This window comes from Pelodiscus sinensis, chromosome 31 (genome assembly GCF_049634645.1).
Source record: "Pelodiscus sinensis isolate JC-2024 chromosome 31, ASM4963464v1, whole genome shotgun sequence".
Classification (NCBI taxonomy): Eukaryota; Metazoa; Chordata; order Testudines; family Trionychidae; genus Pelodiscus; species Pelodiscus sinensis.
In genome coordinates this window covers 7,927,759-7,943,635 of record NC_134741.1, presented here as the reverse complement: position 1 = coordinate 7,943,635, position 15,877 = coordinate 7,927,759, and the positions used below count along the sequence as shown (strand labels likewise).

At 51.3% G+C, this 15,877-nt stretch overlaps 2 protein-coding genes across 10 annotated transcripts in view; one reads left to right on the top strand and one right to left on the bottom strand.

The window, feature by feature from the left end:
* Nucleotides 1–5,653: 5,653 nt before the first annotated feature.
* On the bottom strand, nt 5,654–15,594 carry LOC142821539 (uncharacterized). Of its 2 annotated transcripts, none has more exons than XM_075912774.1 (7): nt 15,098–15,594; nt 12,209–12,231; nt 11,391–11,506; nt 10,765–10,824; nt 8,803–9,003; nt 7,447–7,560; nt 5,654–7,131 (listed from the first exon to the last, which is right to left on the bottom strand). In XM_075912774.1, exons 3-7 carry the CDS (start codon nt 11,497–11,499, stop codon nt 6,116–6,118), a joined length of 1,500 nt encoding a protein of 499 aa, XP_075768889.1. In that variant the 5' UTR covers nt 11,500–11,506; nt 12,209–12,231; nt 15,098–15,594; the 3' UTR covers nt 5,654–6,115. The 2 variants fall into 2 exon arrangements, with proteins under 2 accessions (XP_075768889.1, XP_075768888.1); XM_075912773.1 differs by having other exon boundaries at nt 5,654–7,134; nt 15,098–15,591.
* Nucleotides 14,410–15,877, top strand: part of LOC142821517 (uncharacterized) — a 191,127-nt gene continuing 189,659 nt past the window's right edge. For all 8 annotated transcript variants that reach the window (XM_075912673.1, XM_075912670.1, XM_075912674.1 and 5 more), the window contains exon 1: nt 14,410–14,684. In XM_075912673.1, the coding sequence (XP_075768788.1) occupies nt 14,425–14,684 (260 nt within the window). In that variant the 5' untranslated portion in view covers nt 14,410–14,424. The remainder of the gene's footprint in view (nt 14,685–15,877) is intronic.

Below are 15,877 nucleotides of genomic sequence, written 5' to 3'. Positions count from 1 at the left end.
TTAGCTGATCGCCATATTTGGGGTCGGGAAGGAATTTTCCTCTAGGGTAGATTGGCACAGATCACAGCTGGAGGATTCTCTGCATATTGGGGCCTTCAAAGTATTTGAAGGCTTCAATATCTGAGATATAGGTGAGAGGATTATTCTAAGAGGGGTGGGTGAGATTCTGTGGCCTGCACTGTGCAGGGGGTCAGACTAGATGATCATAATGGTCCCTTCTGACCTTAAAGTCTATGAGTTTATGAGACTAGCAAGATTTTGCACAAAAGTGACCACTTTTGTGCAAAAATTTGCCAGCTGTCTACACTGGCCACTTGAATTTGCGCAAGAACACAGACTTTGTAATGTACACAATCAGTGCTTCTTGCGCAAATACTATGATGCTCTCACTCAGGGATAAGCCCTCTTGCACAAGACGGCCAGTGTAGACAGGCACTTAATTTTTTGCTCAAAAAAGCCCCGATGGTGAAAATGGCCACCGGAGCTTTTTTGTGCAAAATCGTGTATAGACTGGCCACGGATGCTTTTGCACAAAAGCACTTTTGAGCAAAGGATCCGTGCCAATCTAGACGCTTTTTTCCGCAAATGCTTTTAACAGAAAAACTTTTCCGCTAAAAGCATTTGTGGAAAATCATGCTAGTCTAGACACAGCCCTGGTGTTTGACCACCCAGACAGTCCACACCATTGAACTAAATGGAAGGCCCTGCCCTCTACATATCCATCCGTGTGCATAACAGTCCCTTGCTGGGCTACCCTGACCATTCACAGGACTTGGCACTACAGCACTTCGGCAATGACGGGTAACCTAACATGGGATCCTGAGTGGCATGGAGGAAGTAAGTACCTAGAGGAGGGTTTACTGGCCCTGCAGGCAGAGATTGAGGAGTTGGTGGACGGTGCCCAAAGGCATATCAGGATTGGCCGTCTGAGGTACACACACATAGGGAAAACCGTGGACCATGCCATAACACCTTACTCTGAGACACTCAACCAGGAAGTAGAGGTCAAATCTATAATCACGGGCAGTGCCTTTACTGGTGACAAAATATCTTGGGGATGGATTTGAGTAGTGTTTTGCCAAATCATGTGGCGAGTTTTGATTATAACATTTATAATAGTACTGGTGCTGTATCAGCACTTCTAAAGTAAATTAAAAACCCTGAAATTGTACTTAACCTGGTGGGTTAAAGAGCCCTAAGCTCAAGAGGAGGGAACTGTAGGGGTAAACTGAGGCAGTCCATGGTATCTTGCTGAGAAATGAGAACTCAAATCTTACATCATTAGGCCAGGCCTGGGAAGCACACAGACAGTAGCTACCATGACCCTTGGCAACCACATTGCAAGTGGGCTTCACTTTGATAAGGCTCGTACCAAACAACTCTGCAGGATTGTTTTTCACTGTCTTCTTTATTCCTAGAAAATAAGCCTGGGTCCCTAAGACTGCGCTAACCCAAGGCAATATCACCCCTGCAGCAGCCGCATTATATTTCCGGCTGAAAGAGTTACCATCAACATGCCTCTGTTTATGTTGGCTCATTTTACTTGTTAGGAATAATTACCTGTATTATTGATAAGATGTTTAATTGGTGATGGGCAGGGATCCTGTGTAACCTTGTAGTCCATTGGCTTATGTACTCATAATGTTTCCACTGCTAGACCTAGCAAATCACTTCCCCTCTGCCCACCTGCTGAATGTATAATCTAATGTTTGTTTGGTTAAGTTAGTGCTCACCAGGTTTACCCCTAGTGGGTACTCCACCAGCTGTGTGAATCAATAAATCCTCTGCTTGTTTTCACCTGCACCCAAAGGCTACGTCTAGACTGGCATGATTTTCCAGAAATGCTTTTAACGGAAAAGTTTTCAGTTAAAAGCATTTTCGGGAAAGCGCGTCTAGATTGGCACAGACGCTTTTCCGCAAAAAAGCCCCGATCACCATTTTTGCGATTGGGGCTTTTTTGTGCAAAACAAATCTCAACTGTCTACACTGGCCCTTTTGCGCAAAACTTTTGTGCAAAAGGGACTTTTGCCCGAACAGGAGCAGCATAGTATTTCCGCAAAAAGCACTGATTTCTTACAGTAGGAAGTCAGTGCTTTTGTGGAAATTCAAGCAGCCAGTGCAGACAGCTGGCAAGTTTTTCCGGAAAAGCGGCTGATTTTCCGGAAAAACTGGCCAGTCTAGACACAGCCAGGGTGTCCGGAATTATTCCCTACATCCCCAACACAGGACAAGCTGTGGGAGGAGAGAGAACTTCAGAGGCTGCTCTAAAGCAGCCCCCTTACCTCCTCTACCTCAGAGAAAGAAGCAGCAACAGGAATAGTGGAGGTCAGGCATACTGGAGGGGAGAAGGGTGGGGGACAATAGACCCTGAAAGAGATGGGAGAGAGCTCCCCCCACCCAGAAGAAGGGCAGGAAACCCCCCCCACACCCTCAATAGCTAAAAAAGCTGGTGGAAAAGGGGGTCTGGCCTAGAATGTAATGGTAGCCAGGACCTGCTAACCACAAAAAGGCAACGCACTCCATAGGCACCCCTCACCCAAAAAGGAGAGAGGGGTGTAGGAGAATACACAGCACACCTAGAGCAGGGGACTACCAAGGCCTCACAGAAGGTCTACAAAATGCTATAGAAGGCAGCCATATTGGGAGGAGGGGTTAATACCTTCTTGTTTCCCAATTAGCCTCACCTGAATACAGCCCAGTAATCAGGGCAGATAATGAAGGCCTAATTAGGAATCAGCCTGCAACAGGTGTTAATTAAGCACCTGTTGCTAGTTAAGGCCTCCCGTTCCCTATAAAAGGTTTCCTCCCAGGCAGCAAGGGGTAGAGTTTTGAGAGATGCAGAGCACAGCCAAGCTGAGCCCCAAGGTAAAAGGCAGAGGATAATAGAAGGAAGCAGTGGGTGAAGAGGCCGGTGGAGAGGTAGTGGTATTAGAGTGGGGCAAGAAGCCCTGCCAGCTGCTCTTCCTGTAGGGTCCCTGGGAGAAGTCCAGTGGAGTGGGCAGGCCCAGTCTCCCACTCCCATGCCAGGAAGACTAGAACAGACCAAAGACCAGGAAAAGAGGGTTTGTTTTTCTTCTCGTATAAAATGCATAGTCCTCCCCCAACTCTGGAGACAAGATGTTACACATGTAAGACTCGTGGCCCTCTATGTTGTCTGTCTTTTGGTAACACTGGTGGTGGAAGGGGGTAGGGTTAGGAGCAAGGCCTAAGGGAGGGGTGGGGAATCTGTCAAAACAATACAGTGATGAAACCTATCAAGGCATTTACTACTGATACAGTACTTTCTGCAAGCTGCCTTCCAGGATCTGCAGGAACCCAACCCTCAGGGCTTCTTGGAGACCTTCTTCAGGTACGTCAGAGAGTGACTACAGGACTTAAATGTTGCCCACAGCTCTGCCGGAAGCTACATGGCACACACAGCACTAGCCCAGTGCAGAGTCAGGTCAGCACACTTTTGTTTCCACCCTACAGCCTAAGGAGATCCACAAAATCCACTAACTCTGGAACCTCAGGAAAGTAAATCTGGCCTATGGGAAGCCCTGAACTTCAGTCCTCTCTGTCTCTTCCCCTTATCCTGTGAATGCCACAAGAGTGAGGTGTCTCAGTCAGGGGCCACATCTTTGAGTGTTCTCGAACTGATTTTTCTGTGGGTGAGTGGCCCCCAATACAAAAAAAGTTCTCCACCCCTACCATAAGTAAAAACATTGATTTTTTTGGTATGTATTGGACATAAATATTTTACATAATATACAATAAAGTTTGATCAACTAACATGAAAGTTAAATTACTGAAGAGATTAAACCTTTTAAATGCAACTCCCCAGATGCAGCCCTAGCAAAATGGCTTGACTAATTGTGTAATTAACAGTGAGTTTCCATGAGCAACAGTAGTCTACAGGTTTGGAGAGGGCCGGGCTGGGCCTGGGCACTGCTGAGGGAATCCACTCAGGGCAAATTGCTCAAAACCAGGACTGCTTACAGCCCTTGACTGGAGACCTTTCTGAAATAGGTCACAAACCAGTCATACAGAGCACGTTACCTGCCAGTCCACCCACAGGAAGCCTCATAAGTAAAAACTCTCAGATACTCCAGCTCTTCCTGTGCCACAATCAGCCTTGGGCTTACACACAGGTGAGGGGTTATACAGCCCAATCTCTCCAACCCAGAACAGATCCACCTGGTTCCAAAGAACCAGTGATGAATCTCTGGTCAATTTATACTTTAGATCTTACCTACAAGATCACAGCGGACCAATCCTTTAGAATCTAAAGGTTTATTAATAAAAAAACAAAGGTTCAGAGTAAGGTTGTTAAGGAGAATACATTATATACATCAATCGGCAAATTCTTGATGCAGGATCGTAGCGGAGATGTTACAAACTGCTAGCACAAAAGTCTTTGGCGTACATTGTATATCAGGAGGGGTCAGCACTCATTCCCCTTGTCTCTGTCCTTAGCAAGGCTTCATCTGGATAAGTAGCAAGACTGAAGATAAGATGGAGCCCCCCTCATGGTGTTTGATATTCATTCCTGGTGTTTCCCAAGCTGGAGATAATCCTATGGTCAAGTGACATGTTTCATATGCCAGCAGCCATTGTAACCTGGCTGCTTTGCACCTTACCACATGCATTCCTCAGCTGTGTATTGGCCACCCGGAGAGCCATTGTCCTTGGATCCGTACTGATTAGAATAGTCACTCATTGGACATTCTTTCCCCATGACAGGCAGTCCATACACAGCATCAACTGAGCCCATCATGATAACTCCCCATACCAACTCCAAACAAGTACATGAATACCATACATAGAATCAACACAATATCAGCTTTCATTTGATACCTCCCATGGCCCACTTTGTACCAAATTTGAGGCAAACAGTTCCCCATGATCACAGCAAGTGATCTGTATGCTCACCTTAAAATCCAATAATGTAACAGGGGGCTCAAGAAAGGGTTGGGGTCTTAAGGAAGGATCTGGGATGCAGAAGCAGGCAGCTATCTGGCCAGGGGAAGGGTGAAGTGTGGGGCCAGGAGAGAGGGTGCAAGAAAAAAGGAGAGTGCCAGAGCAAGTTGGGGGAGCTGCCTTCCAGGGGAAAGGGAATTGAGGAGATTGGGAGGGAGTATCTGGAGAGGACAGCAAATATTACCTGGCTTTGGGCCCCCCTTGCAGCAACATCTGCAGCCACACTGTCCTGGTCACCCTGTAGCGAGGCTCTGCTATTGCAGCAGCAGCCACAAAGACCAGGACCAGCCCCGGACACCAGAGGCACCACTGCTGCAACCATTGGCTGTGTCTAGACTGGCAAGGTGATTTTGCAGAAAAACTTGCCACCTGTCTACACTGGCCATTTGAATTTCCGAAAAAACACTGACGATCTTGTGCAAGATCGTCAGTGTTCTTGCGCAAATACTGTTCTGCTCCCATTCGAGCCAAAGCCCTCTTGCGCAAATGATCTGCGCAAGAGGGCCAATGAAACAGCACAGTACTGTTTTCTGCAAAAAAGCCCCGATCACGAAAATGGCAATCGAGGCTTTTTTGCAGAAATGCACGTCTAGATTGCCAATCTAGATGCAATTTTCCGAAAATGCTTTTAACGGAAAACTTTTCCATTAAAAGCATTTTCGGAAAATCATGCCAGTATAAAATCATAACCATTCAATCCAGGGCCAGAGGTGCTACTGCTGCAGCTATGCAGAGGCACCCCTGACATGGCCATGTAGCCCTGGAGGCCAGCAGTGCAGTGGCAGTAGTGCCTCTAATGCCAGCCTTAGGTTGTGTGGCAAGGACTCAGCCTAGCGCTGCCTCCTCTCTAGTAGCTACACAACACAAAGAGGGGGTGGGGCTAAGCTCCTTCCCCCTCAGCACATGCCCATTTGGAAGTGGGGCGTGCCATTTCCTTGTGGACAGGATCAAAGCCTTCGGCAGGCTAGATTGTGCCAACAGAGAAAATTTTGCTCACCACCACTATAGGGTTTCTCACATGTGTGGCTTCAACTCTATACAACTTGAAATCTCGCAATAACATTTCCCAAAGTCAGAGCAGGTGAAGGATTTCACTCTTGTGAGAGTTCTCTTATGGATAACAAACTGTGACCTCTGACTGCAGCATTTCCTACAGTCAGAACAGCTGAATGGTTTCTTGCATGTGGGTTTTCCTACGTCTAACCAGGTGCAACTTCTGACTGAAGCTTTTCCCACAGTGAGAGCAGCTGAAGGGTTTCTCTCCTGTGTGGGCTCTCCTATGGCTGACAAGCTGTGACTGTCGACAGAAGCTTTTCCCACAGTCAGGGCAGCTGAAGGGTTTCTCTCCTGCGTGGGTTCTCCTATGCCTAACAAGGTGTGACCTCCGTTTGAACCTTTTCTCACAGTCAGAGCAGCTGAAGGGTTTCTCTCCGGTGTGAACTCTCCTATGGTTAACAAAGCTTGACCTCTGACTGTAACTTTTCCCACAGTCAGAGCAGCTGAAGGGTTTCTCTCCTGTGTGGGCTCTCCTATGGATAACAAGGTATGACTTCTGACTGTAACTTTTCCCACAGTCAGAGCAGCTGAAGGGTTTCTCTCCGGTGTGAACTCTCCTATGGCTAACAAGGTTTGATCTCTGACTGAAGTGTTTCCCACAGTCAGAGCAGCTGAAAGGTTTCTCTCCTGTGTGGGCTCTCCTATGGTTAACAAGGTCTGACCTCCAACTGAAGCTTTTCCCACAGTCAGAGCAGCTGAAGGGTTTCTCTCCGGTGTGAACTCTCCTATGGTTAACAAGGTGAGACCTCCGACTGAAGCTTTTTCCACAGTCAGAGCAGCTGAAGGGTTTCTCTCCTGTGTGGGCTCTTTCATGTTTAATAGGAGTTGCACAGTCACTGCAAGAACAAGGTGAATGTTGATGGGGGATTTTTGTTTGAACAGTTTCTATGTTTGTTTTCAACCTTCTGCTCCTGTCACTGGATTTATCCTGTTCTGCTCCGGGATGGTTTCCCTGCTGCCTTTGTAGACTACGCTGACTGTCACAAGTCTCTCCTTGATCAGGACTCTGAGAAACATGCCCTTCAGATCTTCCCACTAATACCCCACATGAAGCCATTTGCTCAGGTCCTTCCTCCTGAAGACTCCTCTCATTGTTCTCTTTCAGCATCTCATCACCTGCTGGGATAGAGAGAGAAACCACACAGGAGTCATTCCCTGTGCTGAGCTGAAAGAAAAACTCTGAATGGTGAACAGAAAATGTGGAGGGCGGGGGGGGGGGGGGGGGGGAGGGACACACAAAGAATGGCTGTAAAGATACAATAATCATGAGCTGAGTTCACCTTGCTCCCTCATCACTTTTTCCTCACACAGCACTCTGAGACTGGAGTTGAAGACAGGCTGAAGGGCCAGTCAGACTTGATGAAAACACACAACCAACACCTGCTATGAGACCACAGAAATTGGTTTGAGTCAGTTTAGCTGAATTCTCACCTGTGTGAGTATCACTGATGATCTCCCCTTCCTCACAGCCTTGGAGATCCGGGATCTGCAGCTCTTCCCTTTGCTCCACCCAGGAGAGCACATGAGCTTTGGGGACTGGAAATCCTATTGTGGGAGAAATTAACCAAATGCTGATCTTTTTCATTAAGGTCTTTGCCATTGTTGCTTCCAAAGCCAGGATCTGAGTTTCCTACCCAGAAAGGCTCCTTCCCCACCTTCCATAGACTGGTCTTTGGCTGGTACAAGATCCCAGGATACACTAATTCCATACTCCCCCTGTACCACTACCATGTTGGGAATAGCCCAGCTGACTCCCATGGGGAACTGAGCGCTCTGCTGCACTCTGCAGGATACAACTCAGTCTCCCTTAGGGCTTGTTCCATACTTGGGCCGGACAGGAACACACTGCTCATAAGGGGAGAGCTCTAGGACTTTCAGGACTGACAGATGCCTCTAGCCAGGACTCATATTTGAGCTGACATGTCAGGTCTCTAGGGCTGAGAGGGAAAGGATCCAGCAGAGCTCTAGAGCCCTATGGGCCCTGTCCACAAAGCTCTTGGCTGGGGGCTGGACTTGCCCTGCTCTTGGGCTCAGATGCTCTACTTGAGCCAGGAGGCAGGGGAATTGTCTGATCAGGAAAATGATTCCTTGGCTGGCCACTTTAGGCCCTGCCTATGGTCCACACTCCTGATCCTGACTGATTGTGCCATGGTGGGCCCTGTCAGCAGCCCACAACAGCGGTCAGTCCTACAGACAGCCAGGGCAGTGCTGGCCTGTTCCTGTTCTTGTCACAACTCTGGCCAAGGTGGAGACAGGATGGGCTGCTTCTCTGCTGCTTGTAGATGCTCCTGCAGCTCAGCTCCCCTTCTGCAGCCTTGTTTCTACTCTGTCAGCAGCAGCAGCCCTCCTCTTGTGGCCAGTCGGGCCTGCCATTTGGTGCCTCTCTGGCTTGCACAGAATCTACCAGAGGCAAGGAAGGACTCTGAGTTGGCGCCTTCCTTCCAAGGGCTCAGCACAATAGCACAAGGGGACCCTGCAGACGCTAAGAGCAGCTGCACCCAGCCCCACAACTCTGGTCCCTGCTGTTCCTGCCTGGGCCCTTCCACTGACACCTCCGGCCAAGGCACAGCATGGGCAAGATTGTGGGAACCACAGTGAGACCTTAGCTGTGGGAAGAGCAGCACCACTATTATGTCACTGAACCGCCTCTCACACAGGAGTCAGGATTACTGGGGCAGATACTGCTGATATTGGGGGTTCAGACAATGAAGGACCCTGAACCAAACCCAACCCAGCTACTCCAGAGCCCACCCAGCTTCTGTTACACAAGAGGATAGGAATCCTCACCCAGCCAGCTCACAGCCTCGTAGTTCTCCTGCATCACATCCCTGTAGAGGGCTCTCTGGCCTGTGTCCAACAGAGCCCATTCCTCCTCGGAGAAATACACAGCCACTTCCTCGAAGCTCACCGGCTCTGCCACGGCCATTTCCTGTCCCTGGCTCTGCAGGCGAGGGGCTGAGCTGGAGTCAGAAATGGGTGTTCTGCAGCCTGGCAGGGGGAGAAGGGGAATTGGAGACATTTCAAAAAGGGCGTTAATTCTTTCCACACCCCAATTCTGCCCAGACTCTGTCCCTGGTGAAAAACATGTTGGACTCTGCAGTTTTGGGCAAACACTGAGTCTAGATATTCCATAAACACCACACATGAGTTAGATCCGAAAGCCGTATTTATTTCTCTCAATACCTGGCTTGAGTTACATTACTTTGCCTGCAACAATGGGATTCAGTTCTCAGCACCCAGGGCTCGTCTACACTGGCCCCTTTTCCGGAAGGGGCATGTTAATTTCACGAGTCGCAATAGGGAAATGCGCGGGGGATATTTAAATATCCCCCGCGGCATTTAAATAAAAATGTCTGCCGCTTTTTTCCGGCTTTTAGAAAAGCCGGAAAAGAGCGTCTTCACTGGCCCCGATCCTCCGGAAAAAACGCCCTTTTCCAGAGGATCTTATTCCTACTTCGGAATAGTTTCTGCACAGCATGTTTTCTAGAAAGTTGCCCAGTGCTGATTTGAAGACATCAAGAGATGGAGAACCCACCAGTTCTTTGCTCATGTTTCAGCAGTGAATCCTCTTACCCATCAAATATTTGTGCCTCCTCTCTAGCCTGAAATTCTCCGGCTGCAGCTTTCAGTTATTGACTCTCACTGAGTTGTATCCACTAGACCAAGGATGGGCAATTCATTTTGATGGGGGAGAGGCACTCCAAGATTTTGGAAAGTGGTTGAGAGCTGCATTCTTCCAAGACATTAAGCAGGAAATACAGCGAATGCGATGGACACTGGGTGAAGAAAGGAGCTTTGGGTGAGGGTTTGGGATGTAGGAGGGAAAGAGGGGTCTGGGAAGGAGTTTGGTTAAGGAGGCAGGTATGATCTGGGGCACTGGATTAGCCAACTACTCATGAGATATTTAAAGTAAGGTTCATTTAGAAAAGTGGCTGAGTGGACAAATAGGGAGCTGAGGGTTTCTGACCATGAAGAGCTTCTTGCATACTTGAATGGGGGAAGAAAACAAAGAGTTCGGGTATGTGGAGTGGGAGGCAGGAGTGGGAGGCAGAGAATTAGGAGGGGAAGAGAGAGGTTGGGGTGCCAGAGGCAAGCTCTGGCCAGGAGACTTACTTGAGTGACTCCCGGCCAGCAGCCAAGCACCTCTCTGAGGCAGGCAAGGAGCCTGCCCAACCCTTGCACAGGCAGCAGGGCCATGTGGGTAAGTGAATAACTATGAGCCAGAGAGGAGGGGGCACGGTGCTTCCTTTCTGGCCAGAAACCAGCCAATAAGATTGTCCTGGAGGTGGAAGCAGCACCTGAAGCCTTCCCCCTTCACCTCCAGACTCACCTTCGCTTTCTGAGTGGCTTGCAGGTGGGAAGTTGCAAGTATGGAAGTAGCCCATTGCTTGCCAAGCATCAGTGGGCTGGATCAGATGGCCTGGTGACCTGGATCCATCCCATGGGCTGTATTTTGCTCAGGCCTGCACTAGACCGAAGAGCCCTTGCGTATTCGGCAGTTTCTCGCCATGAACAAACTGATACCATGGAAGCCACTCAGCTCTCAGCCTTTCAGCCTATTTATTGTTTGAAACCAACCCCATATTGAAACTGACTGAGCACCCCAGGTCTCCTCACTGATCAGTGGGTGAGATTTAGGGCTATGTGCACTATGGTCGCTGGGTTTGGTTGGTAACTTTAATGACAATCCCTTGAAGATTTATTCACAGGAATTTTCTCATTTAAAGAATCTCCACCTGAAAAACTCACCTTGTCTGAAAGCTCCCAGGGATTTTCCTCTTGCTCTCTCCAGTGCAGAGGGCAGAGTGTCTGGTGGGGAAGGGATAAGAGAGGTGAGATTTCAGGCTCTCCTCTTTATAACACGTCTCCACGCTGAACTTTGCATTTCACTTGTATCAGAGACCAGACACACACTCAAGGGTTTAGTATGAAAAGGTCAAACTTTCCGTGTCCTCTCTCGCTTGGGCACCTCCCAGCAATGGAGCCAACATCTCTGCAGCCTCATCCCCGCCCCAGGAGACACAAACTGAAAGTGAGATTTACTTTTCCCTCCTCATCCCTTCCCACCTGGTTTCTCTCAGTCACTAACCACCTCTTGTCATAACCTAGACCTGTGCTGGGGCGAAGACGTTGCCATGACATTAACTTTACCTATTTTGATCCCTTGACACCAACGGGAGGCTCAGCGTTTGCAAACACCTGGCTCTATTTGCAAGCAGTTGACTCTGTTTGCTCAGTGCCTCTAAAGAGAGCAGCATGATGGGGCCGTCATTCTCCATGTGGGAACTGAGGAAGGAGATGGTTGGCTTCAGAGGCCAGATTCAATAGTTTCTAATAGTTAAACAACTTTCCCCTACTCCATCCCTTCTAGGTACCTTTGAATTCTCTCAGAGTCTCTGACAGCGCAATCGTTTTCTGGGAGAAAGCATCGACTTGTTCTTCCAGTTCAGGGGAAATCTCTTCTGGCAGCTGGAACTGCCCCATCTCACACCTGAACAGAAACAATTCCATGTGATTCTATTTCATTTACAGATGATAAGATTTGGCTAGTGAGTGTCAGCTCTAACAGGTCTGGAGTTAGAATTCCTTGAATTCCCCCAGCCTGAGAGCAGGGGCAACACAGCCCATGGATATGCAACCTTCCCCTGAAAGGTCCCATTGCTGTTCTTCACCTCTGGCCCGGAGACACCAGCTGGGGACAAAAGTGGAATTGAGTTTCAATTGCTAATTCACTCTTTAGCTTCCAGGCGATGAGGGACAGGATGTTCCCAGGTGAAGGGCTGCAGGAATCTACCCACTAGGAACCAGACTTAGACACCAGCTTCTCCCTCCCCTGCTCCTTCCACACAGGTCTCTTTAAACAGCCCTCAGGTAATACAGACTCTGGGACCCTGCTGCCCCGGTCTAAATGTGCCCAGTGCCCAGCAGTGACAGACCCATATTCCAGCCCCACAGTCTGAGGCAGACAGTCCCCAGGTATGTGACAGCTCTAGGAAATATCTGAAGTCAGACTGTGCTCCTGAATGGGGAATTCCAGAGTCTGCTGTGCAAGGGTCAGACCCTCAGAATTAAGTGAGTCAGAGACATTTCTATCCAACATCTGGCTGTAGAGCCCTGGGGAAATGTGGTGCCAACATCAGCTCCAACCTCTTTCCCTGAGCTGTGCAGTATGACAGGCGTGCGAGCCACCTACCTGTTCAAGCTGTTTCTTATGTCCTAGAGAAAAGAGACAGAAAAGAATCTCAGCTGCACTGGACACACACAGGGAAGGCATTTTGCAAATATGAGAAAGAGACGCCCTGACCTGGCCCCAGGCCCATAGATTCCGTGACCTAATGGGGCTTTGCCATCTCCAATAGCTCTGTGCCTGTGACTCTGTAAAGCACAACAGTCACTCGCATGGCAGAAATGCACATGCCGAATTACACCCAGATCAGATGGCTGGACCCCAACACTTGTGCCTGCATAGTTGGGGTCTCTAGCTGAGGAGCAGAAATTATGAGGGATGGGAGAGGGGAGCTGTGAGGGGATGGGGGCAGGGTGAGAGGGGGAAGGTTGAGGGAGACAGGTGTCCAGTTTGGGACTGGAAGCCCCTGGCCCAACAGGCTCCTGGAGATGCCAGGCAGCGCTACTGGCCCAGGCTGTCAAACACCCAGTTTGCGGCTTCATAGGCTCCCTGCCAGCCCCTGCGCAAATCCCTGAGTCAGCATATCCGGCTCTTAGCATTGGAGCAACTGGGGGGGAAGGGGGAAATCAGCTGGGCCAGGGCAGAACAAGAACCACTCTTGGGCAGCACGGTGAATAGGGTTGGCCACTGACCAGGCTCCTAACTTTAATCCAAGCCCCCTCCCCTCTGCCACCCCTCACACCCAATTCCTCCAGTGCCTGGGGGGAACGGCCACCCCACTGCCAGTCCTGCTGCTTGGCATGGTGCAGTCATGAGGCCAAGGGCAGGGGAATCCTCAGGTGTGGAGAGCAGCTGGGGGCTGGAGTGCAGGGGGCAGGAAAGAGGGATGGACCAGAGGATGTCTGGCTCAGGGGTGGAATCACAGCTTCCCCCAGGATCCACTCAATGTATTTTACCCAGCATGGTATATCAATTGGGGGACATATTAATGTGGCTTGAGTTTGTTTTGGGGGGGGGGTGTCTTTCAAATGTGTTTTCAACAACAGGGTTTCATGTTGATAAGCTGAATTTCAGAAAACTGAAGCCGTCCCTGACAGCGATAACAACCGTGAATAAATTGAACCAAAACACCAACATTGAGCCTGCCACTTGCAGAATCTAGTTTCATTTATAGATGTGGTACAAGAAGAATCAAATGACCCCTAAAAAAAGATGGCCAGGCCCATTTTTGCCATATGCTAAGCACTATAAATTAAAATTGAACACCCAGCAATTGGAGCAAAAATGATGGAAGCAGAATGCAAGCCCCAGTTTATTCGGCCATGCCAGAAAGGATGGAACTCTGTGTTCATGGCTGTGGAGAGAATTCGGTGCATACGGAATGAACAAGAAAGGTCTATGAGAAATGTGTGCCCAGGACTCCAAATTAGTATGCAAGAAGCAGTTCTTTGCTTTATGCTTTTCTTTTTGTTAACCCCCCCCCCCCGCTGATCATTCTGTATTTTTATTAACATCACATATTGGCTGGTTAAAAGGCTGAATCTAGCAGAGCTGGTTTTATTGGCAGACTATAAAGTGCTACCAGACTGTTAGTCTGTACAGGATGAACTGAAAAAAAAAAAAAAATCTCTGCTACCCCCTGAAGCTGGTATAAGTACACAGCTGCACTCCATTCCATTAGTGTACTTATCTGTGCTTGGATAATATTTAGGGCTTTCACCAATGGGCCCATAACCATGGCATATTCTGCCAATAAAACCAGTATAATTTACGCAGCTGCACTCCATTCCATTAGTGCCGTGGTCCCCAACCCTTTGCCCGCGGGCGCCATGGCCCCCCCCCCCGGGCTCTTTACATGCGCCCGCGGAGCAATCTGGGCTGGCAGGTGCCAGCCCCGGGCGCATGGCCGGTCCCGGCCCCGGGGGCGCCGCGCATACCCTTGCCAGCTCCGGCGCCGACCTTGGCCCCGCCCCCGGGAGCACCGTGCGTGCCCTTGCCGGCTCGGCATGCGGCTGGGGGGGGCCGCCCCCGGGTGGGCAAGTGTCCCCGCCCCCTGGCGCCCGCCAACCTGAAAAGGTTGGGGACCACTGCTTATCTGTGCTTGGATAATATTTAGTGCTTTCACCAATGGGCCCGTAACCATGGCATATTCTGCCGCATGAGCATCACCCTACCCTACCCTGCCCGCCCCCCACAGCACAAGCCTCTGCCATCCACCTTCTGCCTTCCACGTGCAACGCTGAGCCGCGCGCTGTTAAAGTACCGACCGTGGCGTCACGCGCATGCGCACCCTCGGCCCCACGTGGCCCGCACTGGCCTTCGAAAGTGCGGGGCTGCGGCATCAATCCTCCAGCAGCCGCCACATCCCCCTGAGTCCTACATCCCCCACCGGCGCCCCGCCCCCACCAGACCTGAGTCCACGTGGAGCCGCGTCCCCCTCGGAACACTCACCGCGCGCGGGCAGAGACGGGCCAGGGCTGCGCCAGAACCGCTGCGCATGCGCAGTGCCCGGGCAGGAGCCCGCAGTGGCACCGCCTCTCAGGTGAGCATCCCCCGCCCCCCTCCACGCGCCGCCCTGGGACCAACCAGACGCGCTGGGCAGAAGCCGGGACTGGCCCACGTGGGCATCTCTCGGCCCCGCCCCCGCAACAAAGGGCCGGTCCCAGCGCCCCGCGCGCCCACCCGCCGCAGCCTCCCCCCCCCCGCCCGGGCAGCCACGTGGGGCCCAGAGCGAACCCTGCAACCCCAGCAGCGCGCACCTCGGGACATCCCCCGCTCCCAGCCCGGCAGGGAGGGAATCCCCCGGGTCGCTACACGCGCTGCAAAAGCCCCGCCCCACCTGCGAGCCGGCCCGGAAGTAGCGTCTGGCCGGGGGGGCGGGGCCAAGCAGCGCCCGGTCTGAGCTAAGCCCTGGCGCTGGAGTCTGGTCGGAAGATTACTGTGATTTTTACTTACATTTGTTTCAAAGTAGCAGGACTTTGAGTTGCATTGCACAGAGTAGTTACAGAACTAGGCATTGCATTTGCACAGAGTAAAACAATGAAAATGGGCTGCAGAGACGGGAGAGCAATTCTGTGAGTCCCGGGAATAAGACAAGAGAAAAGTGATGAGACTCTGTCCTGTCTTTAGCTCCCTGTTTACATTGCAAACACCTTTCAGATGCAGCAGCACAAACATACACTCGAGTGGGCCGGGCGCAGTGCGGGGGGGGGGGGGTCTGCAGCCTCCGGAGCCTGCCCAGCGCCTCCCAGGTGAATAAGGGATTAAAATAAATGTTGGAGCCGGGGCCACTCTCTGACTCGCACCTCATCCCCCTGGGGACGCTGCTTTAACTCCTCTGCCCCCGCGCTGGGGCTTCGCTCTCGGTGCTGCAGAGTTTACCTGGCGCCCCTCCCCCCACCGGACCTGAGTCTGCTCAGACCCCAACCTAGCCCCGCCCCCCGCATCTGCCCCGCCCCCCGCCAAGTCCACGTGAAGCCGCCTCTGGGGCGGAGCCGCGTCCCCCTCGGGACACTCACCGCGCGCGGGTAGAGACGGGCAAGGGCTGCGCCAGAACCGCTGCGCATGCGCAGTGCCTGGGCAGAGTGAGCATCCCCCTCCGCGCGCCGCCCCGGGACCAACAAAGGGCCGGTCCCAGCGCCCCGCGCGCGCACCCGCCGCAGCCTCCCTCGCGCAGCCACGTGGGGCCCAGAGCGAACCCTGCAACCCCAGCAGCGCGCGCCGGCCCCGCCCACC

Excerpts from the sequence above, each read along its gene's own strand:
- LOC142821539 (XM_075912773.1), bottom strand. The coding sequence starts at position 11,499 with ATGGGGCAGTTCCAGCTGCCAGAAGAGATTTCCCCTGAACTGGAAGAA. Across the intron at positions 9,004-10,764 it reads CCTGGGAGCTTTCAGACAAG|GCTGCAGAACACCCATTTCT; the intron begins GTGAGTTTTTCA and ends TCCCCCTGCCAG. Across the intron at positions 7,135-7,446 it reads CATCAGTGATACTCACACAG|CAGGTGATGAGATGCTGAAA; the intron begins GTGAGAATTCAG and ends TCTCTATCCCAG.